Here is a 24,295-nt window from a genome sequence, read left to right as displayed (position 1 = left end):
CAAGGCAGCCGAGAGGGTCAGATTCACCGCGCGCAACGCCAGGACTGTTCACAAGTCATCTTCAAGTGCCTTGATCTATGGAAATCATTTGCTTTGCTTCTCAACTGTCTGCAGGTCACAGAGGCCTGTAAAGGATTTACAATAACAAATCAAAAGAACTGAGTTTACCCCAAGCAAATGTATCTGGAATAAATGAACTCTAATGTTTAATTACAGAGTGGGAAGTGCACGACTGTAATTTACTGAGGATAATTTCAAGGCACTGCCCGCCACAGTGCTTTTGTGTTACATTTCTTCTCTTTTTATTGTATGGATGGTTAACTTTTTTCCTCCTTCTGTCCTATTTTTAAACTCTGGTGTGTTGGGATTTTTTTTTTCTGGTTGTTTACATTACCCATGCTGCATCTCTTAATAAGTCTGTAGATTTATTGATGTGATTTAAGTCCCGCTTCGGAAATAAAAGGGCACTGTGTGACTTCTTTGACTTATTATAGGAACGCCGCAAGTAAAGAGGCTGTGAGCTTTTCCATTATACACTTCATTTCCAAAGATATATAACATAAATGCATGTACCTCAGCATGCAGAGTTATCGCCTCAGCCACACAGGAGCTTAAAAGCACCCAGCAATTTCGACAGTAATACAATTAGTTATTTTTAACGTGCAAACAAGGAAAAAATTTAAGTAGTTACTGGGAGCTGCTCAGTTTGTTTAGGGGGAGACCAGAGGGGAAAAGCAAAGGCCTTCCATTCAATATTACTATTCCCTAAAGGATCTGGAAAATGTTTGGTATGCTTTTTATTTGGGTGGTTTTGGTGGCTTGTTTTCTTGTTAAAACCAGCACTCTTGAAATCTTGTTGTCCGGTCCTGCCTCGTGCCTGGGAAAAAGCATGGGCTGTGCAGGGCTGCAGTAGCCAGGAGCCGAGCCAGGAGCTCAGCCAGCGCAGCCCCAGCCAGCCCCTCGCCGGAGGTGTGCACCAGCCCAAAACCTTTCCCTACAGAGCAGGCGGGTGGGGGCTAGGGATGCAGCCCCAACAGGGATGCAGGAGTGGATTGCTGTCTCCATGCATTTGCCAGAGACGTATTTTTGTGTAGCACTGCGGCCAGCTTGACATGGCAGCTCCTGTTGGCAGAACCCGCTGTAACTGGGAGGGCAGGAGCATTTACAGACCTGTAATCCATGGATTAAAGCTCCCTAAGTACGCACGGACACGATGGACTATAATGGTGCCTTTGAAGCACTCAGGGTCCACCGTGTCAGTAATCTGTGGATTAACCGACAGCCTCTTGCAATTCTAATTCAGTCCTTAATTTTCCTTTGCTGGGAGCACTGTTTTAGCAAAGCAAATCACAGTCGCACGGGATAAAAAAGCCAACTATAAAAATAAGAAAGTATGAAGAAATTAGGGTACATTTCCACTAAATCCTAACGAACAACAGTGACAACAGACTACAAATAGGAAAGAGGCTAAGTCTGAAGGGGTTACACTGTAAAATGCAGAGCTGTCTCAAATTAGACATGTTGAAAAGCAAACATACTCAGGGAGATACGGTATCAGAAACCAAATTTTACATGGACTATTTTGTTTCTAAGATGAGCCTTATTTATTTTTCCACTTTTAGTGGAAACAGATTCAACTCTGATCACATGGAAATCACCATCCTCGAGCTGGCCGTAGCTGGATGCTTCAAAAACCAGCTGAGCCAGGAGATGCCATTTGGGACACTTGAGGAAATGCCTCGTAGTTTTTCTTTTTTTAATCAGAGACCACATACCAGTGCTTCTCTCCTTCACAGCCATCTCGACCCATGTGACTCAGCGGTGAGTGTCAAAACCAAACAAACAGCGAGTCCCCAGCGACCTCTGGTACAATGCTCAGTTGTTCTCTCGTACCTCTGCTTGCGAGGGGGTGGCAGCGGCAGGGGAAGAAGGGATGTGCTGGAGCACTGGGTGGCAGCCAGCTGCCGGCTGGCCCCCTGCACCGAGCTCCACCACTTCCCTTGGCCGCTCGGGCACGGGCTGGCCTGGGTCCTTTCTGTCATACCTGCTCATCCTCCCAAGCCCGTACAAAACCCCCAGGGTGGCTGGACGTCGCTCCTGGAGAGGGCAAGCATCACCAAACAGGTGAGCGGTACCGGCTCTGCCAGAGGAAAATCTCACGCCCAACTCAGGGAAGTGACTTTTTTCCATAGTCTCAGTAGGGGTTGAGCCCCAGCAGGAGAAATAAGGTAAGGCGGAGAAATCTTAGTTTGCACAACTCCAGGCCATTTAAGATAACCAACCCTGAATGCCACGCAGCTCCACAAGTGTTTCATTGCAAGTTCTGGAGGTGTTTTATAATGGAGAGTAATTATTATCCTCTTGTTACAAGCAATAAAAGTGGGGCAGCGACTTTCCTTGTTCAAGGAAATCCCAATATAATCCCTTCCTTTAATCATGAAACAATAGCTACTTTCCTCGGCCAAGTCATTCTGCCTTTAGCACAGCTCTCTGAGTGTATGGTACTGTCTCTCCACAATGAATTGCAGCAAAGGGATTAGCGGGGAGGAACATAATGAACAATTACAAATTACAACCAACACAAGCATGTTGGTAGAGTTTCCCACTGTTTCTCTGGAATACTTCTGAATGACATTATGATCAAGTGCCCTTGCCAAAACCCACGAGGGACAGGGATAACTGAAGCATCAGGGTATGATAAAGAGCAGGAACAGAACCAGGGTCCATGCATCCTGCAATCACATCCTCAAACTGCCGGGGCTTACAGCTGGAGGTCAGAAAGACCTTTGGAAAACACCAAAATATAAACCCAAAGTCATTAACTGCATTAACTACTGAAGGAGTTAAAGTTGCTTGAGCCATTCCTAGGCCTGGGGAACACCACTCGGCTGGCAGCTGCCTGCGGCCAGCAACGTGTTTGTTAAAGGGGAGAAAACCAAGGGCTCACACAGGGCCGGGAGCTGCGGGAGAAGCAGCGACAGCGAAGGGGCTCCGGGTCACCGGCACAACTTGCAGGGCAGCCGCGGGGGGAAGCCGAGCCACCGGCAGCTCTGGTGTCAACCAGAATGCTCACGTTCTGTGGAAAGCTGTGCTGTGAGTGTGCTGGAATCGCTTATGCACTTCTTCCCTTCTGCTTTTTGGTAGGTGATTAAAAAAAGGAAAACTGCTGGCTACTTTGAAACCCTTTTCAGTGCACGGAGGCCGATTCCCTCAGCTTCCATCAGCCACGCAGTTTTCTTCAGCGTCGGGAACACCACCACACGTGCACGCAGGATTACAAACCACAGCCAGCCCCAGCACATTAGTATTCCTACCCACTTCCATACCTCTGCGCACAGTTTTCCTGCAACAGCTACTCAGAAATTCTCATTTGCAATTTTACCATATCTTCCCTTTCACTGCCTAGGGTTCCTCAGTGCTTCCAGGCTAACCAGTAATGACCGGTGATGCCTGCGATAGCAAGGAGAGTAACAGCAGCAGCTCTCCAGAAAGCCCTCTGGCAGCTGGAAGAATGGGTAACAGCCCCTGTTAGGGTGCTCACGCCCAGGAGGTGATTCTCCGACCCCCAGGGAAGTGACCGCATCTCTGCGCTGCTGCCAGGACCATGTCCCGCAGTGGCAGTGGATATCTTGGAGCAAAGACAGAGCAACATGAACTCAAACAGAAACTCTAGAGGCATCTGGCACCAACTCCAATTGTAAGTTGGATTCTAGTTTTTTTCCATCCAGGAACACCCATAGTTAACTAGATATGGGACAAGAAGAAAAGATAATTTATATGAACAGAGGGGAAAAAAGTTATTTCTCTTATTCTGTTTTCCTTTATTTTTTAAGTCTTACCCTGGTGTTGCTTTTAGTTACACCTGAATCATGTAACCCAAATCCTCGGCTAACTTCAAAAAAACTATGACTTAAAAAAACCTGTAACTTTTTCTACCAAATTAAGTCTAGCCCATATTAGTTATGATGACAGTAATACATGTTACACTGATAGGTGACCGCCCAGACTTTCCAATTCCTTAATCACCATCAGAATCCATTTTTTTCTGATTGAACTTGCTGTCCAAAACCACATTGACTTTTAATATTAACTGCCTTCAGCTTTAAAGGCATGCAAAAGAAATGTCAGTCCTTAAAAGTCCTTAATGAACCCTTCAGGTGCTCTCTGATAATGATTTGTTACGTATCACGGCAATTCACAGATGCTGTGTCTCGTTTTCCCTAGTTTGAAGAGGGTTGCTGAAAATATGTAAACAATTGTCAAGTGTTTGAAAATGGAAAGTATCAAATGTAGTGCTAAAGATATTGCTATTTACATATTTCTACCAGTGTGCTCAGCATTAGAGCTGGCAGACCTCAGCCACAGTTACAGCCGCCAAGACTTGCCAAGACCCCGCGTGGGTATTGTCCCCCATGCTGGTCCGCACTGTCCTAGAAAGCAGCACACACAATTTCTTAGTCACACCATTAGCTCTGGTGGCTTCCTCAGAGGCTGCGGTGGCCGAGAGCACATGACGGCCCATTGCAAGTGAACCACATCACAGGGAGGATGACCAGCCTCACCACTTCTCCTGTGTGTCACTCCGAAAATCACTGCTTTCGCATGCTCACTTCTGTACGCTACGTGGATAGTGATGAGGAAAAGCAGGAACACTCACATTGGCTACGTTTTGCCTACCGCCACTTATTTCCTTAACATCCTGCTTTAAGAAAGACACAGATTCCCATAGAGGGCCACTCAGCAAATTAATGAAAATTGTTAGTGGGCAGTATTAGCTGCCCAGAATTTCTCGATGCAGCTACCTGAGGTAATCCCCTGTGGTGCCTGACACTTCCCACTGCCTCCAGAGAAAATCCAAACGTCTGCTTCACCCAACAGCCCGACCTTCCCACAGCGTGGTGGGTGAGATTCACCCTGCCCAGATCCCTGCGTGGAGGCTCCAGCCCCCATTTCCTTCCTAACCCTCCCGCCAGTCACTGGGACAAATGACAGCAGCAAGCCCGCCCCATGCCTGTGAGGGAGCGCGGACCCTCACTGGAGGAGAGCGCCCAGGTGGTGCTGGGGTGGCTCCTGGGGTTACTCAAGGCTCTCACAGAAATGGACGAAAGATTCGGGACAAGCATGGCCAGATGCTGGAGGAGCCATGGCCGTAACGCAGCCCGCATCCTGAGCCGCTCGGCGGGCACTGCTCACCCAGCACCACTGGACCTCCCCAGGGCTAAGGAGCCATTCGATGGAGAAGGGATTCGTCTCCAAAGGGCAAAATGGTACGTGCCCAGAGAGACAGTGAAGCATGGCCACGAGGAGCCAGCATGTGCATCTCTCTGAAGAGGTTACAAGACACTACAAATCCAACCACAGCTCACCGGCCACCAGTCCATCATACCAAGGCAGGATAGGAGCATGTTTGGGAGCTGCCAGTCTTCAAGGTGGCCTTCTAACACTTCTTGGGTTTTCTAAGCAGTGGACTTGTGCTTGACTAAGCTGAAAAGTCTTTCCCAAGGGGAAAAAGATAGGCGCTCTGAAGGGACGTACCATACCCTAAGAGTTTCAAACCTGCCAGGGTCAACTGCAGAGCTGTGATAAGCGATCTCCGAAATCAGATTATTGAAGGGGTCGGTTTCAGCTCCACTCTACTGCTGGGCCAGTGTTTATTTGTCCAGGCTGGCAGGCAAAAGGCTAGTCCTTCATCTAGTTACTGCGAACAACAGCGGACAGGCAGGTAGGTCAGGCTGTCATGGGTGAGCGAACATCCAAACAACCCCAGAACCTTCAAGCCTTCTGATGGTAACCATACATCCTTGGCTGACAGAAGGAGAAAGAAGGAGGGGAAAGACGAAGGGGAAAGACGAAGGGGAAAGAACAATTTCTGCATTCAGAGATGGCTGAAACACGTGCCAAGGACATTTCCTTTCCCAAAGAGGGAAGACATGGTGAGAGCTGTGGTGCGAGACCCAGTGCTGCCTTCCAGAGGTGTCCCTTTGCTAGCGACTGGGAATGGCTCTGAGATCCTTGGATGAAAGTTACTGCTAAAGGACCGTAAGTGTCATATCAACATCACCATTAATACTGCATTGTAAAAACCAAAGAGCTACAAATCAAAAAAAAAAAAAGTATCTGTTCTTTGGTGCTTTGACCCCTCAAGGCATTTCAGCAGGCCCAAAAGGTCTGGGCTGGAGCTGGGCAGGGGGCTCTGCCTGCGGGGACGATGCCCCCAGCTCCAGCCTCTCTCCCTACGTGCACATTTCATTGAGGGCTGTGAGCCAGTGTCTGCAGAGTCCCTGGGTGAAGAAAACCACGCGAAGCCCATCGTGCCGAGTGGGGACAGCCATGAAGCCAGCGAGCAAAAGGCTGAGACCAAAGCATGTTTTGTCCTACTGGAAGTAAATCTCATGTTATGTGACGTGTATGAATTTTGCATTTTCTCGTTAAAGTCCTAATTGCCTGGATCTTATAAATGCTTTGCAACTGCTTTATTTTAAATGAGTGGGAATTAGGATGTGCTCCGTAAATTAACATAGCACATGTCGTTCCCTGAGCCTGCTGCCCTGCTATCACACACTTGCAAGAGATGTCTTATACTCTTGCTTTAAAATGCCTGCTTAATGAAAATGTTAAATTCAGTTAGACTTGTTCACTGATGAGAAAGGGTCTTTAAACCTACTTATTTTCCCTAGTATGATTTTTTTTTCAACTATTGTACTATAACAGGATTATAAAAGTTTTAATTGACTAACGTTAAATCTTCCCTGCAAAATTGTACCTTTAATGCCCCCTAGGACTATTAGGTTTTTATTCATTATTGAAAAATGAGTTTGAGAGAGACCCTAGGGTCTTCCCCAAATAAGGATAAGATCCTATTAGTCCTACAAATCATACTCAAGTAAGTAATTCTTACCCAGGAGAAAAACCCCAAAGGGAAGTAGCCAAAGGAAGAGAAAGGGGACTAGAAATCGTTAACACTGCTCACTGATGTTTTCCTTCGCATCCAGAGACCAGCTGGCAGCTCCGAGACACTTGGCTTTCCCACACCATCATCATCCCGATCTGTAAACTGCTTGATTTGCATCAGGTTTCTGGATTTCAAAATGCTGAGACACGTTTAGACTGTTTGACTATAAACAAATCAGCAGTAAATCTGCCACACCTAAACAAAGTAGCAAGAGAGGGAAAGAGAGTGCGCTCACGTCTTCACAATATTCTGGTTGCTTTGTAAAAACCATCCACCCTGTTTAACAATCCCTGCTGATGCGTGTGAAGAACCTGTGATGCCGTCGCGCCTCCCACCCATCTCCCCACCAGCCTCTGCAGCAGGAGCAGCAGCTGGTCTAGTGCTGCTCTATTTTGGTACTGAGCAAGTTAAAATTGAGAAAGATAAAAAGCATCATTTTTCTCACACTCTAATAAAGTTTCAAACCCTTTAAGGTTCCTTTTCCTTAAATTTTTAAAAAAAAAAGAAAAAGAAATACGCTCAATTAGGCAAACAATGCCTTTCCCCTGTAAATCACAGGGGAAGTGTTGGACTCGGTGGTGTGTCACGTTGTGAGCGTGCGAGGGTCACGCTGGAGGGGCACTCATATCCGGACCCGTGGAGGGGAGAATGAAGTAGGAGCGATAAATTACTGCCTTTTGTTTTTCAGATTTCCAGGTGCTCGCAATAAGTACCCACTGCTTCTTATCTCAGCTGTCACGCGAGCAACAAACATCTCTCCAACTACTGAATTTAATTACCCTAAAACCAGAGCGGTCCCGATTCAGGCCAAAAGCTGAACAACCCTGGGTGATCTTGGGCAATCTGAGAAATGCTGACAACGCTGCAGTTACCTGTGCACTCGCCCCCGCCCCGGTGGAATGACACAGCCCAGTGGAAGACACTCGGCGCAGGATTCACCTGCATCCCTCTGGTAGTCAGGTCTATTTTCCTTTAGTGAAGCAGTTGTGGACTGGGGGCTGGGTTCTCAGACCACTCATAAGGCCGATTTCTCGAACAGCATTTAAAACCCACCCTGTAAAATGTCCCCCAGAAGACTGGCACGTTTTTGGTGAAGTTACAGTATCAGCTATCTCGGACCAACAATGATGACACTTCGCCTGCTTCTGACGTGTCCCGCACAACTGATGGGCTCCCCAGGGTGCAATCAAAGCCATCTACGCAGTCACGAGATTTTTCGGCTGGTTCCTGTTACAGCTCTGTGTTAACATTTATCTTTCTCCCATTCAGTGGGTGTCCTCGCATACTGCAAAGGAGAAAATTAATTCTGAAAGAACAGACTTCTTTTTAATATTTACTCTCTCACTCCCTCTTAATTTATTTCCAGCTTTAAGTACATTCTCCTGGAGTTATGATTTATTACCCTGACCCATTTCCTGATTTAAGGGAAAACACTTCCTCTCTTAATGACATCTTGTTAAAGTTTTCAAACATAACATCTCCTCAGCCTTCAAAGCTCCTTCCATCCATCCATAAGTATTAGCTTATTTGAGCCTTCTTGAGCAGAAACTATCCCTGTTTGATATAATGAAGATTTTTGTCACCGAAGTGGTGTATCCTCAGTCACGATGTAAAACAAAGAGTGGGGAACACAGCTCCTGCACTCTGCCTTTTCTCCAAGGCGATGCTCACTCACTGCACCGCCTGTTAGTTAGCAAAGCTCAAGCAGTTACTCAAGTCCCTTCTCACTGGTCTTACCCAAGACACCATCTGTCCTTTAACATAATTCTGATTTACTCTCCTTTCGCTCCCGCCTGTACAGTCAGTGATGCCAACACAGAGAGATCAACAGCATTCAGTATCACACACACCGGGTTCTCCGCAAACGTTAGTCTCACAGAAGCCTCGTATTCCAAACACGTATCTCTTGATATACAATCAGTCAAGGTTATCACCCTCGATGCTGGGCATTCCCACCAGTATGCGCACCCTTTTGTAAGGGCTTGCAAACTTGTTTTCTTATGGAAGGAGCACGCCCTTCTCCCCTTCAATCAGGACTACCCTTCTCCTCTGCAGTTCATAATCAAAAGAGAGGAAGAGAGCAAAACCTCCCCCGTTATTTCAACTCTCACGAGCGGTTGAACTGGTAGCCCAGAGCAGCTATATAGTCTTCCACGTTAATAACATCAGCCCCTTTGAATGCACTGAACGAGAAACGTGCAGTTTTCATTAGACTGGCCTTAATGCAGAAAACGTGCACATTCGGCAAGGTCGAATGGAAACCTGCCATCTCTGGTGTGTCCATCCGCACAAATTAGTAAATCTGCCTCCTGCGAAAGCAAACCAGGGACTGAAAAGATAAATATCCACTTAGTAAAATAAAACAAAACCAGCTCCAGAAAGATGCAAGACCCTGAAGGAGGATTGAAATAGCCCCTTGAAAACAGTGAAGTAATGGGCTTACAGTTTTATTATTCGTATAAAGTTTAGTGACTTCAAAATGAACGCGAAGCCAAACAAGACTTGTTATCCCACTAAAATCTGTGCTGTAACCGAAGCCAGTACCCAGATGTTCTGTGGTAAAATCCGCCGCTTTGCTGCATAAAAGCGCCACATACCCTGATGTACAGTCCTGGTTTGCCTTTATCCAAACCTACTTAGATTCTGGATTATTTTTCTAGCAATCTTTTAAACTGCCATGGGAAGCATAAAAGGTGGTCTCCTACAAAACTGTTTGGTACCAACTTGAAATGTAACCATTTGAAGAAATAAATCGGGATTTCTATATAATAAACTGTTCATTACCGGCCTTTCAGACCATAAAGCACAGAAGAAAAAGCAGAGTCTGAGTTTAATAAACATCTCATCTTTTTATATATATTAAAGCCAAAGACCCTAGTACACTTCAGAGAAGAATGCCTAACGAGCAGGCTTCATCCAGCCCTACCAAAGCTGCAGGACGGGGAGCATAAGACAACTACGTGGCTGGAGGCTTGAAACCACCTTGCACAGCCAAGGTGAGCCCCTGCTCCCCCGGCCCCGTTAACCCACCCACCGCCAGCTTCAGCTCTCAGGGCATCTCCCCAGAGCGGGGTCTATCCCTTCATTTTCAGGGACTTCTAAGGAGGACAAAGCGCATTTGAAGATGCCATTTCTGCCCCTACATGCAGTTTCGGTTGCAAGCCAGGATGCTTTGGGGCAGCCCGGGCTGGGCTCTCGTGGAGCCAGCTGAGAGCAGCGTGGTACCAAAGGAGGGCCAGGGCTCCAAGGAGCAGGTCGTGGGGCAAGCGGAGCGGCGGCACCGACCCTGCCCGCAGTGCCGCATCCCCAGCCCAGCTTGCGGGAGGAGGGGAGGCACGCTGGAACAACCGCGGCAGATGGACCAGAGCTGCGTGCCGGGAGCTTTAAACGTCAGATGAACGCCGAGTATGTGGTGAAGGCATTCGAGCCGAACAGGGAAGGCAGCACAGGCGTTACGTGATTTTGAACAGCTTGCTTGACAGTTTGCACCATATTGTATTTATAAACATTGGGGAAACCTAAATGCTTTTCCTTGGTGTTTCCGAAATAGTCATCCACAACAAAACAGGCACGCAGGGCGATCCTGTGCAGCTCTGCCTCACCTCTGTGACAACCTTCTTAAAATTAAAAAGGGCCCGTATAATCTCTGCGGGACCAGCACCCCACGCGGTGTTCAAATTCCCTCTCAAACTGCGCATCTGATCTCCAAACCCCAAACTTCCCCGGGGGGCTGGGGTATGAGGTAACACACTGGCTGATGACGCCAGCAGCACATCACATGCGTGCCAGGTGTGGTTCATGCCAGGGAACAGCCAGCATCTCTCACAGGCACTGCAGAGCACAGCATGTCTGTGCACTGTGTCACCTCACTGGCAGGGCTGTGATGACACCCTGTAGCACCCACCCTCCACAGCAGAAAAATCAATGGGTTTTCTGTCTGGGGCCACGCAGAAACAAGGCCAGCGTGATGCACCCACAGTTCTCATCGCAGAAACGTAACAAGGCTAAAGGAATTTTTCAGACATACGATAAAGCTCTTTCAAATTAGGGGGGGCTCATTATCTGCTGACACAGAAAGTCAGTCCACAAGGAACAGGTAATCACTCTCCTTGCAACAGGACAAAACACAGCCACAGGACCCCAAATACATGCCTACAGTACCCACACGTGGTGCACTGCTGCACGTTCCTGCTTCGTGACATTTCTAATGGTCAAACTAGAACATAAAATCTCTCGGTGTTTTAAAATGTCCTCTCCTCCTTCAAATATTAACAAGTTTTACATTCTAAACGTTACTCTAAGTATTCCCAGAGATTTTTAGTGGTACCAGAAAGCTGACCTCGGCAGCTCTCCTCTCGCAGGTATGCATTTTGCTATGAGGTTGGAGAGCGAGGCTGGGAGGATGAGGCATTCCTGACAAGAAGCAATCTGAAATGCCATTCCTAAAATAGCTAAGAATCAGCGATTTTCAAAGTAGACTGAACAGAATCACAAAGTTTTTCCCCCTGCTCCCTTACAGCACGGCCAAAGGTGCTGACGACGTCTAACACCCAAGCACTATTTTTACGGAAACCAGGTTACGGCCAAGCCAGCAGTGCCTTGCCGGGGTCACTGGTGTATAAATCACTCACTGCCAACCGCCCAGGGAGGAATTCACCCTCAAATCGCTCTCGCCTCTTCCAGTTCTACACAGACACAACTCTACCAGCTTGACCAAGTATAAAACCGGAGCACCTAGGCTGGGAACCAGCTGTAAGACAGTGCTAGACGAGGCTGCCAACGCAGCCTGACTGTAGGATGCTCCAGCAGAGCACTGGTGCCACACTTGTGTCACAGGCATCTGCTCGCAAACAGCCAGCCAGGCCAGGGAGAGCGGTGGATTTACGCTGGGGACCTCGCCTCCTCTCTGAGCTCACCTCCTGCAGCTCAGGCAAGCCACCAGAACAGTAATACTGTTTAAGTGTTTTAATTAAAGATTGTAACTAGATGCTAACCAGATCCGTTGGTGGGGAGGGCAAGTCCAAGGGACGCTACAAGCTTTGCCAGCCGCTCTCTGAAACCACCCTTGCAGAGGCTGCCTTGCCCACAGAAACGTCCACCGGGATGATTTCCAGAGCAGCCCTGGGCAGCGCGGCACAGACAGGATCACGCTCATCCCTGGCACCGAGCTCACCGGTCCCGGGAATCGGGGCGTGTTACCACCCAAGCTTTAAATACAGCCAGAACAAAAATGTTCAGAGAGTCACCACTTTTCAAAAACCTGCACTAGCCTTTAACTGTGAAGGTTTAAATCCATGAAAGTTCTATCTGCAAGTGATTAAACAATGCGTTGGAGCCATTGTCTCTGCGCTGTCGAAATAAAAACATGACCCGAGCTGCGCCTAGCAAATCTCAGCACTTACAGCCCAGCGCTGAGTTTTCTGTCTACTTCTCTTTGGTAGCCGCTTTGGTGGGTTTGTTTTTCTCTTTTCCGACCGCAAACAAGGTAGGATGCTGGCGGGGCCGGAGCCGTTGCCTGCCTGGCACCCAGCCGCCGGAGAACGAGCCAGGGCTCCCGGCGGCAGCCCAAGCTGCGGGGCACCGGCCGCCGCGGGCTGAGAGCAGGGACCAGCGGGGAGGAGAAGCCCCAAAGCTGCCAGGGGCGAGAGGGGACCGGGAGGGGGCGAGGTCCGGCCGGCTGCATCCCGCGGCAGCGGCGGAGCGCGGTGCCGGCCGGCGACTCGGCGCTGCAGCCGCGGCTGGAGGGACCGCGCCGGGCTGGCCGCTCGCTGCACCCGGGGGTCCCGCAGCCGGGGTGGGGGTCCAGCCAGCCCGACGGCAAGCAGCAGCGGGGGGCTGCGCGGCGGCCCCGCTCCCCGGCCCGGTGGCTTACCTTGCGGCGTCCAGTCCCGTCTCGTCCTGTCCCGTCCCGTCCCTCCCGCGGAGGCGGGGGGGGGGGGGGAGGGAAGCTTTTTTTTTTGTTTAGGGGGGTGGGTGTTTACCTAACACCCGGCTCCGGCGGGGACAGGCTGCAGCAGGGACTGTGTCACGCACGTCCCTTCGCGCTTTATAGCCCCTTCCCTTCCCCACCCCTCCCCGCGGACAAAAAAAAAAAAAAAAAAAAAAAAGGGAAAAACAATAAAACGCGGGGAGAAGCAGCCGGGAGCCCCCCCCCCCAGGCCCCCTGCGCCGCCCGGGGCGAGGGCACGGACGGCCCCGGCCTCGCCTCCCGGCAGGAGCGGCGCGGCGCTGAGCGCCGGCAAAAGTTTGCCGGAGGGGCGCGGAGCGGCGCGGAGCGGCGGCGCGTCTCGCTGCTGCCGCCGGGGCGGGCGGGCAGGGGGTGCCCCGCGGGTGCGGCCGCCCCGCCCCGCCACCGCGCCGCTCCGCGCAGGGGCGGGTCCGCGGGGAGCCCCGCGCTGCCCCCGGCCCCGGGGGTCCCCGCCCCGCGCTGCCTCCAGCCCCGGCCCGGCCCCGGCCCGGCCGCCCGGCTTTGTGCCGCGCCCGCCGCCGCCGCCGCGGCGCGCTGCGAGCAGCCGCTCACCATCCATCTTGGGAGCGTTACCCTGGCCGCGGCCGGGACGGGGCGGCTGGGGGGGCAGCGGGCGGAGTTGGGGGCAGCGCGCCCGCTCCTCCTTTGCCCGCAGCCGCTGCTTGGAGGGGATGGGGCGGCGGGAATGCTGCCTAACATCCCTGCGGCGGCGGGAGAGCGGTCAAGGATGCGGGAGAAATGGGATTTATTAAGCCCTCCTGTAAGTTAGCAAATGCGTCTCGCAGCCGCGTACGCGACCCCTTGCCAACCTCCCTCGCTCGGTTTTGATCAGAGGCAGCTTTCGTCGGCGTTTTCCTATTACCTGCAAGCTGCAACGAAAAGGCAGAAAGGACCCTTTGCCATTCAAAAACCATACCCTCTCCCCTTTTCTTTCTCTTTTGGCACATCAGTCATAAAACCGTCAAGTGCTACTTAAGCATTAAACAAGTTACTACCAACGGCAGCTGATGGGCAATTTCCCTGAAGGTAATCATTCCTTCCCCACTGCTACAACAGACTGGGAGGGCAAAAATAAAATAAAACCTCCTTCCTTGACAAGCCTGCCGCACCGATCTGACAACGAAGCCTCAGCGGAGGGATGCAAATTGTCATATTCTGTAGGGTGAAGACACAGCCCCCAAAAGAGCTCATGTCTTAAGGGAGACGTAGCTGTCCAGACCTCTGCTAATTGCCATTAGTTACTGCCACTTACCTCCCGCTCCCTTAACTCACGGAGCAGCTGGGTCGCTCGCTGCAAGCCAGCGAGCACTTCACCCAAGGGTCTGCTCAAAAATTTAAGTTCACTGAAAACCCCGCACCATTAAGAAAAGAAGTCCCATGGGAATCCCCACCCGGTTATCCTTCTGTTTTCACATCGTTGTTTTTACATATTCACAACTCTATTTATCGTTTTCAAATAGGCTCAAGGGCAGGAGTTTGGGGAAGGGAGGAAAGACACAGAAGTTTAGAATTAATTTATGCATGTTTAAGGAGAACCTAAAAATACCTGGTATGCGCACACAGCATCCCGACTTCTTCCTTTCTAGAAGATCGTTCGCCTCCAACTGCAACACCTCAATAAAAAATAAAAAAATCTCAGCAAACTACACGTGCTCCTCTTCTGCTGCAGAAGACACAGTCATCCGAAACAGGGAGAATCTGCCTAATTAAGAAAGCCAAAATTAGCAAAGAAAACCCAGTGCATTCTGACTAGTTTTTCCCCGAGCCTTTGGAGTGTGCAGAGCCAGCAGGGAGGGATGGGCTCAGGTGAAGGCAGGCAGCTACCTTCGGGTATGACTCGTGGCACAACGGTATTCTGTAGAGCCTGCAAAAATGGCTGGCTCCCGTTTGAGGTCATTAGAGGTAAAATATTGCTACCCAGCCAAAGAGCTCTTGAGACTGTGCGCTTCACACACAGGCAAACCGATTATTTTTAACCCGAGGACAGTTTTAGTGCTATTGTTCTTAGAGGGTATTACTGTTTGTGATTTCAGGGGAAGCAAGATGACATCCCGGGGATATTATTTACTGAGGTATGTGAACACCGACTCCTCCGCACACAGATAACTCTTCTTTCGGATGCTTGCAGCTCCACCTCTATCACAACTGTAAATCTCTATCGTGATTTAAAGCGTAGCACAGATTGACTCCCAGCCAGAGGAACAGTTAAAACACTTTCAGAACAAGATTCACTGTTCTCAAAATTTATAAGGTACAAAAATATTAAACACAGGTATGGAAGGTGGATTTCAAGTGCTGAAAATTACGTGAATGCCTGGAAGGTACTAGGGCAGCCAGTTAAATGGCAACCAAACAATGAAAGCCCAAAATACAGAAAATTCTTGTGGGTACGTGATCCCTTTTAAATGCATTTAACTGTCCCAGGTACTACCCCAGCACCTAGGAAACTGGCATTGCAATGCTACCCCCTGCACCCAGAGATGACTTGTGTTCGTACAATCTTTGCAGGAACAGGTCCCAGGTGTGGCAGCGTGCAACACCCAGGGCAACAAGTCTGACTTTAAAACGCTGTTCCTTATGCCAATGCGGCAAAACCGAGAAACCAAAGGGGAGAAGACCAGCAAACCTCTAAATGACTTGGTTCTAGGCACTCATCTTCTCCTTCCACCCTCTCAAAGGCTTCCAGGGAATGGAGTTTTACCAGCAAAAATGGGTGCAATTTCAAAAGCTACACGCTAAATACTGGTGAGAACCAAACTATTCATTCCCATGCAGTCCCAATCTTTGTCTGTAGCTGTGGATGATTTTACTTGGGGGCTGAAACCCTTTTGACATAAGTGAGCAAATACATATCCAAAATTTGGAACATATGTAATTGATTCACAAATATGAGTGTAAACTGTCTGGGTAACAATTGCACTGTTCACGGTTTCACCACACTGGCAGACCCTATTTAGAGCAGAGGGATAGGTGCTACCAGAAAACAAGATGTGTGTTATACATTATGGAGAAAAAGAGGAGGAAATGTTTAATAAGCTAAACAGTGAATAAATCTGAATAATAAATCCTTCTGAAACAAAAATGGAAATGGGCAATTGGATATTCTAGGAGGAGAGAAAGAGGGATAATTCATCATATAAATAATTCATTGCAAATTCGAGCACCCAATGCTGCTGTGCATTTGGTGCGGAGGACAGATGACACTCTGTGTGCTTGCATGTGTGTGTTTAATTGCATGTATATATAATTTTTTTCACCCAATTATCTGGTTCTTGTATGTGATGCAGATCTGAGGATTTGTTATCAGTAAACCATCAATTAATATTTGCTGCTAGGTAAATGGTATCGTTATTTATTAATCTCAGAAACGGAGATGCTAAACTGGACTTAACAATCAATTATGCCTCGTAGGCCATGATAGGTTTTAGTTATGCAGCATCACACAGTGCTCACTCTCTCAGAAGAGGAACTGGCTGGGCAGCAGGGGCCTCGAGAGGCATCCAGGAAGCATCTGGCTCAGTAGCTGCTGCTGAGGAACACATGCATGCCCAGGTGGAGTCCAAGCAGCGACAGCATGCAGGTAAGCGATAAACCCAACATTATTTCCTGCAAGCACAGAGATGATGCCCCTGCTTTCAGTAGAAACGCTGATGTTGCTTATTGGGTTTTGCTTGCCTGAGGCTGAGCCACAGGTTTCATCTGAGTACGTTTTTCTTCTGCCTGTTAGGCTGCAAGCGGGTGCTGCTTGAAGCAGTGACCTGCATGAGAGGTGACAGCCTTTCAGGGCTAGGCAAAGCACAAGCCTACAAGAACCTCTTCCCCGCGTGCACTGCAGCTTCACCAAGCATAGCCCAGGCAGGCAGGCAAGGGGCACTGCGCCCAACGCACTTCCACTGAAAACCCGGAGCTACTGCAACCCGCAGCAGGATGGTTTGAGCATCCTGCAAGCATTCTGCTGGCTCCCTTCTAGCCTCAGTTACAGCTTCTTGTTCCAATAAGGGACATTTTCTTTACCCTATCTTGAGAAAAATCAAAAGCAGGTGCCGCAGTTGGTGTGCAGCTTGTGATTTAACCCAATATTCCTCCTGCATTACTTAAAAGTGCTGGTGGGAGAAGGATAAAACAAGACACCACAACAGCAGTGTTACCATTAATGGTTAATACCATTTCACTACACCCTGTTACGTGCCCTCTAGGCTTTACCCAGCTGTGGTGTAAACTGAGGCATTGCCACTGACCCCAAGAAATTACACATTTGGGCTGCCTTTAACTCATTACTTGCCTATTTTATCCAATTACGTTTTATTTATTAAGCTAATCTTTAAACTCTCTTGGTGTTGACTGTTTTACACCTCCAGTGTATTCTTTTTAATCCTACTGTTTTATGAACTAATTAACAAGACTTTTTGCTCCAACAGCCCAAAAATAAAAACACAAATCTAAAATATATACACTACTGTAGCACTTGTTTTATTTCGCCAAATTTGATATAATATTATAAAACCAGATTAGAGATGAACAAATTCACTGTAAAATCTCAAATCTGGGTGTGAAAAATAATGACAAGCAAAGCTCTCATGCTCCAAGCGTTATTTCTTAATCATAACTTTATTCTACTGAGAAATGAAAAAGGATACTACTTTGCATAATTTAAATAACCTAATCTACTTTCTAGATAAAACTGTTAACAAACCATTGATTGAATCTCAAGTGTGCCATAGACCCCTTAAACTCTGATGCAAAATATCTGTTCCTCTAATTAAAGCAAATGAACTTAATAAAGGAGAATGGTATGATAATTAGACGTATTATGAAGTTCAATCTAGAACACACACCCTTTCATTCTTATGTGACTAGGTGTTCCTATAGACACAGCCCAGATCTAGGTTCTCATTATATTGCTGTCTTCAAAGAAGAATTTTTTGACATGTCGCTGCAAAGTATTTATTCAAGTCACTATTTTTGACCACAGTATTACATGCTCAGAGAACGGAGCGACAAATTCTTCCCTTGGCAATAAGAATCAGCCGTTCAAAAACGGTACCTAAAACTAAACGCTAACTTTTTTTTTTTTTTTTTTTTTTTTTGGCATTTAATGCTTCACGTGCCCTGAAGTTCAGCTATAACATACAGCTTCTGCACACATCTGGACAAAGAGGACATTCTGCTCCTCGTAAAACCTCAGTGCCAAAGTACTAATTGCAATGTTTAGGGCCAATTTGAGAACTCTAAGTGCTTACCTGTGGAATACAAAAGATTGTAATGTCCGTGGCAGAGAACTAGAACCAATTTGAAGAGCTGATTTTGGGTTTATCTGATGGCAACTGACTGAGAAGGATTTGCTTTCACCCAGGACAGACCAGGGGAGCTTGCAGTGTCCTAATTCCCTCCAAGCCACTGAAAAATCCATGGCATCAACCTCCTTTTCCTCTTCTTCTCCTTTCTCCCTCAAGGTGATGACCAGCCTTCGATATCCTCAGCTCCCACTTCAAGATTTAGACTTTTTCCCTTCTGGTTAACTAATTACAAGAAGAAAAGAAGATATTACAAACTCTGCTCAGCAGAAACACCCAAATCACCCTCATGACATTTTTCCCTTTGGACTTTCCCAGATGATGCCAAGCTGAGTGTAACAGGGAGATGCTCACAATTCTTAGTATTCTTGTACATCTACGTTGTTTATGTACATATTTGCCCATAACGTTGCTGTCTGCAGTAAGCATCACGCTCTCTTGACAGAATAGCCGTGAGTAAGCGCCGACCCATGCCACTGAGTGTATTTAATCAGCAGACACCTGTGATCCCTAGGAAATCAGAATACGGTATTTATTTAATAGAAACCACTGAGAAAGAATGAGGAAAAGGGAATTGTCAGTCACTCACCAGACGACACCATTGCTGAGAGAATCTGAAATGTTTCAGAACTAAGATTTGATTCTCTGTAATTACTGAGAAGGACCAACAAGAAAACGAACTCTTAACCTCTCTCCTCCGGGGAGCCCCAGGTTTCAACTTCATCTATTTTCAAAGTCTGCACTATGGGCTGTAACAATACAAAAAGAGGTTAAATTGAGCATGGCGCAACATCTGGCTACTGTAAAACTACAACTAGCCACCACACCGCACTTGAAAGTACACATCCAGCTACATTAACTCACATATGCTGCTTTTTTCTTATCCACGTATATCCAGTAGCACCCAGTGATTCCCAGTGATGTTTTGTGTGCTGGCATTCAATTACAGAGCGGAGGAGAGCTCCAGGCAACAAGAGTGGGGAGGCAACCTATAAAATGGTTCTTCTAAAGGCATTACTGAAGGGAAGCTCATCCTACATGATTTAGAATGAAAGATCATCTGACTGTTTTCCATCTCACAAACCAAGAAATCCCGTGGCATGAGGCAGTCAGTAGGCCTGCTTTGTGTTGTCTGAAGCTCGAGGCTGATCGGTATAAACATGTTTTTTGGTGGAGCTTAAAATAAATCCGATAGCAAGTGAGTCAAATTCAGCTTTATGTTACCCCCAGGACATCCCTGATGCTATGTCAAGATGGCTACGTTGTGTTACAAAGAACAGAGGTGGGCTGCAATGACTTGTCTGCCTCATTAGAAGGTGAAATTAGTGCTATCCATTCATTTTGCTTTCCACGAAGAACGTGGCTTATCACTACCTCACATTGCATGGAGCAGGGGCCAAATCTCATCGGTGCTCGTACTACTCATGTTGAAGACAAGCAGAATGTCCTTAGAGCTGGGGTGTTTACACTGCTTCTAAAAATGTGTTTTTCAAAGCTTTTGAGGCACAAATCTGAGAGGTGACATGCATACCAAATGAGTACGGTCCTGGTGGCAATGGCATGTAGCTGGACTTCTGAACTCACAGATTACGTCTTTCAGAAAACAGACTAAGGCACGCTTAATTCTGCTTTCTTGGTCACGCTCCGAAGTTTTATTAGCTGTCTTTTAGATAACTAAGTTTAAGGTTGGATACTTTTCCTTCTCACACTGCAATTGTATGTGTTTTTTTTCCTCTAAACCATTAAGCAAGTTTTCTGGTGCTTTGATTTTATATGGGTTTAATAGCTAAGGGGTGCAATTATTCTAATTAAATATGGGAAGCATACTAAGGGACAGAAATGTTTGAGGGAGCGAATGCTAAAACAGTTCTGCAAAAGAAGACAGCAACAAGAAAATGAAAACATCAGTGAAAGCTTCAAGCGCTTCTAGCTGCAAATGTACATTTCCTTTTTCCGCATCTTTAGCATCAACCGTTTCCTGTTAAAAGCAAGCGCTTGGGAAGTCAGGCTTGCTCAATTCAACCCCGTTACGTGAAACAATCCAAGAAAAACGAAGTCTATGTCCTCTTTTCTCAGCTTCTGCAGAGCCTGCCAGAGCTTTATCCCTCAAACAAGAGCTCCATCTGGTGGACTTTCCCAAAACGTCGAAGCATGCATCCAGCCCCCCCCCAGGGCCACAAATTCAGGTGCCCCAACGACGCGTGGGGATTTCAGCCATAACTTACTGCGGGGGACCGATTTTGGTCCTCAGGGTCAAACCCAGAGTTACAAACCCCTCCAACGAGAGCTGACAGGACCAGCCGTCCAGCGTCAGCGCTCTGCCGCAGAGCTGGTCTTGATTTGGTCCACCTTGGCCGTGTGCTCAGACAGCACAACTAACCGAAAGCTCACCCTGCCGGCCATTCAGCTCTTGCAGAGGAAAGTCTCTGACTTTCTGTATTCTGAAAATAACCTACGGAGTTGTCTTAAATGCATTTTTCGATGTCAAGCCTTACAACATCCCTGCGCAACCAGCATCACGGTCTTTACTGACGGAGAAAACAAGACACAGGGAGACCAAAAGCTACTTCAGTTTCCTGAAGAGAGGCACCTAACACCCTTTGAGATATCTCTGGGGCTCCTGTTTGGCCATAGCTTTTGGTACGAAGGGTATGAGCCTCCCAGGTGCCCTGTACCATATCTGCCAATGTATTGGATACCCAGTGGCATCTCAGACGGTACTAGGTGACTGTCTTTACACAACAAACTGAGCCAGGTGTGTCTAGTTTCTGGTCACACAGCAAACCAGCAACAGGAACCCTGATTCCTCAGTACCTTTTCCAGTTATTGCACCCAGCTGTATCAATGGCAGACAGCACAGCTCAGGAACAACAGAGTTCCCAAGTTTGCACATTAGGTTGTTACTATAATTTTCAAACCTCTCTTATTATGCTGTTAAAGATATTTTGCTGAGTCTAAGTAGGACATCTATTTCAAAGATCTATAATTGTTTCCCATCTCAAGTGAATAGACGATCAAGACCAATACAGAAGATTAAAAGTTAATTGTAATAAATTGCATTGGCCAGGAAAGCAAAATTTTAAAACACACAAGATCAAAATGATGCAGAACACAATTATGCAAAGCTTAAAAACCAACATCTTATATAAAAGCAGGAATTTGTCTCCGACTAAAGAATACAGCATGTGGGAGTGCACGTAACTTGCCTTCAGAAGCACTCACTGTGTTGTCTCTGGTAGGAGCCTCCACAAATTGGGCAGGGTTGCAGGACTCATATGGCTCTGTGAAGGGCTCACACATAGCCTCAGATGTGCGTGTGCAGTCAACACGCCCGACCAGTTTGTCTGTTTTTTCATAGTATTCATATGTTGTGAGGAGCAAAAGGCACAACAGAGAGCTTTCTATTTACAATTTCCTTGTAGCTAAGCACATCAGAGCTATTCAAAAGAAGTTATTTGTGACTCTTGATAAGCGCAAGGACTGCTTGTTAGAAGATGGGCAATTAACAGAAAAAATGCAAGAGAATTGAAAGTCTGTGTGTGGTCTTCAGGAAAGCCCATGGGAGAGCTTGCCTCAAGACATTAAGAAATCTGTGCAGATGAGCTTACTACCATAAGGACCACGGAGGAATTGGCAGGATAAATTTCTTTCATCTTTCCTCTCATTTTCAAAACGCCAGCTGGAGGAACACAGAGTCTCAACTAAGTCAGAGTCCGAGTGGAAAGAGCACCCCTGAACTAACTGGCTGGAAATACTTTTGGGGTGTTAGTACTCCAAATCTAATTGTTTACTTAAAGATAATTATTTTTTTCTCAGCACCAGCTTTAAGGTTTTTCATACAAGCCAATGAAATATTTTCCAACCCCAATTTCTTCTCCCACCCCTCTACACAGAACAGGCATTTATTGTCTGTAAACACCAGAGCTTGCTGTGCCGGAAGGCTCTAAGGAATGTTACTAAGAGCACTGCTTTAAAAACTCTTAAACTGAATACAAGAAACACATAGGTAAAAATTACACAATCCCCAAGTTTCTCACTGGAATCTACTTTATCCTGGGGTCCACGCGTAGCTCTTCTGTTTTTTCTTATGTTTCTGGGGACGGAATCCAAACTTGGAAAAGGAGGTCCCTGTGGCAAACATACCCCCTGGGAAAGCACTCCACACTGTACACAGAGGATCTGCACAGTGCTAACCAGCTACACGGTCAGAGAGGGCAAAGACATGCAACACCTTCACGTGCAACCAACAGTTGATGACAAGTCCCCAAAAGAATAAGGACATCTCCTACCTGGCAATATCCTCAGTGTTGCTGAGAGAACAGGTCTTTCAAGGGGGCAGGGTTTCTTTCTAAGATTTGTGAATGCTGGCTCAGCAAAGAGGAAGGGAAAGGAAACAGCATTTTAAAACCAAAGCATTTTAAAACCAAAGCATTTTAAAACCAAAGCATTTTAAAACCAAAGCATTTTAAAACCAAGCAAAAGCCAAATAGGAAACGTACAGCTTAGAAGCCACTTATTTTCCCCATCACCACAATAATCTTTGAAAGCAGGAAAAGATGCAGCACATTCGTTTTCAAATGATATTTTACTCCTGCTAAGAAAGAAATGGGATGTTAACATTAACATTAACACCAGCTACAGCTTAGCCACAGTAATGCAATGCCACTTCATTAAAGGTCTGGCACAATGCAGACAAGGCAGCATCCTCAAGTGCTGATTATTATGCCCCACTTTTCCAAAGAAGATAGCGTGGCTTCTCTGTGAAACCATCAGGATGGTGGTGACCATGTCCGCAAAAATCCCATTGCCAAATCAAGGGAAGACCAGTGTCAAAGCACTCAGCTGTGCCAACTTCAGCCTGGCATCAATAACACCGTTTCAATGCATTGTCTAGATTAGTTGCCAGCCCATCAATTCGTTTATCATGCGCTAATTTATAGCCTTCTCCTGCTTTATTGATAACATTACAGATCTCCTCTAAATTGGCCTGGATCTGGATTACAAATGCTCTGCATTTTACGTGCTTGCTCTCTCTAGAGTCAATAAAGCTCCTTCCCAGCATAAAGTCACATATGCCGTTGTTTGAAGAAGTTTATGATCTCCAGAGCACAGACGAGTCTGTACAGCAATGACTTTATTTTGATACCTTTATTCAGACAAAGATCACACTGATGAAAATAGACAGGTTGGACTCCATCTTCTGAACATGTCCTGGTTTTTGTGTCTACCTATGTGAATACGCACACGTATTACTCACATTTTATATTCTTATTTTATTGTCCTGCTGACATATAATTTCACCAGTGAACGACTACCAAAAACATAAAATATAAACCCTCAGTTCCCTAGAGGAATGCAACAGGCTTAAATTTATACGTGAGGTTACACTACTTTGGTGTGCACTCCCCTCGTGATACATCTTCAGAGCGCTGAATAAAGATAGAGCTTTCTTTCACTGCAGCACTCGTCAACCAGAAACACTGGAAAACCAACCGATCGTGTTACATGAGTGTAACCTTATGTAACCCTGCCTTGTGTTATATGACCATAATGGAAGGAAAGATTGATCACTGACCCACCTATCTGCCTTTTATGGCTTTATCAGACAGCCTTCTGAAAGACAGCTGTTCCTATACAAATTGAAGAGTATGAAACAGAATACTCTTACGGAAACAATACATACATCAGAAAAATGTCTGATGGTCCATAGTATAACCACTCAGGCAGAAGTTGATTGCATGCCAAACTCTACAAGATTCAGGTCATGCAGACCATAATAACAAGAAAAACATCACCCTAATGTCATACCTTTCCGAGTGTCCACAGTCCATAATAGACACATCCCACGTTTATTTGTTACGGCCTGTCTTCCTCAGAAAAATCTCACCAGCCCTGCAACCTGCAGCACCAGGGATGGAAATCAAACAGACAGCATGAAACTGGGGTCCCCTAGGGGACAGGTCTCACTTGGCTAAGGTGTGGTGTGGATTCTCTGATGCCTAATAAGCCCAGAGTTTGCACTGAGATTTCCTTGAGCTGAGAGGTTCCCCTATCTTCTACCTGCCCACCTCTAGGACACTA

The 24,295-nt window shown here is 47.0% G+C and overlaps 1 protein-coding gene across 10 annotated transcripts in view; it reads right to left on the bottom strand.

The window, feature by feature from the left end:
• NDNF (neuron derived neurotrophic factor) overlaps nt 1-24,295 on the bottom strand; it is a 43,715-nt gene that overhangs the window by 10,233 nt on the left and 9,187 nt on the right. Inside the window, exons 2-5 of one of the 10 annotated variants that reach the window (XM_080373594.1) lie at nt 23,361-24,113; nt 18,569-22,578; nt 18,161-18,439; nt 14,467-14,533 (exon numbers count right to left, since the gene is read on the bottom strand). In XM_080373594.1, the coding sequence (XP_080229720.1) occupies nt 14,467-14,486 (20 nt within the window). In that variant the 5' untranslated portion in view covers nt 14,487-14,533; nt 18,161-18,439; nt 18,569-22,578; nt 23,361-24,113. The other 9 variants (XM_080373596.1, XM_080373600.1, XM_080373597.1 and 6 more) reach the window with 9 other exon arrangements.

Source organism: Falco punctatus, assembly GCF_963210335.1.
Source record: "Falco punctatus genome assembly, chromosome: 1".
Classification (NCBI taxonomy): domain Eukaryota; kingdom Metazoa; phylum Chordata; class Aves; order Falconiformes; family Falconidae; genus Falco; species Falco punctatus.
The sequence above is the reverse complement of the archived record's forward strand: the minus strand, read 5'-3'. Positions and strand labels throughout refer to the sequence as shown.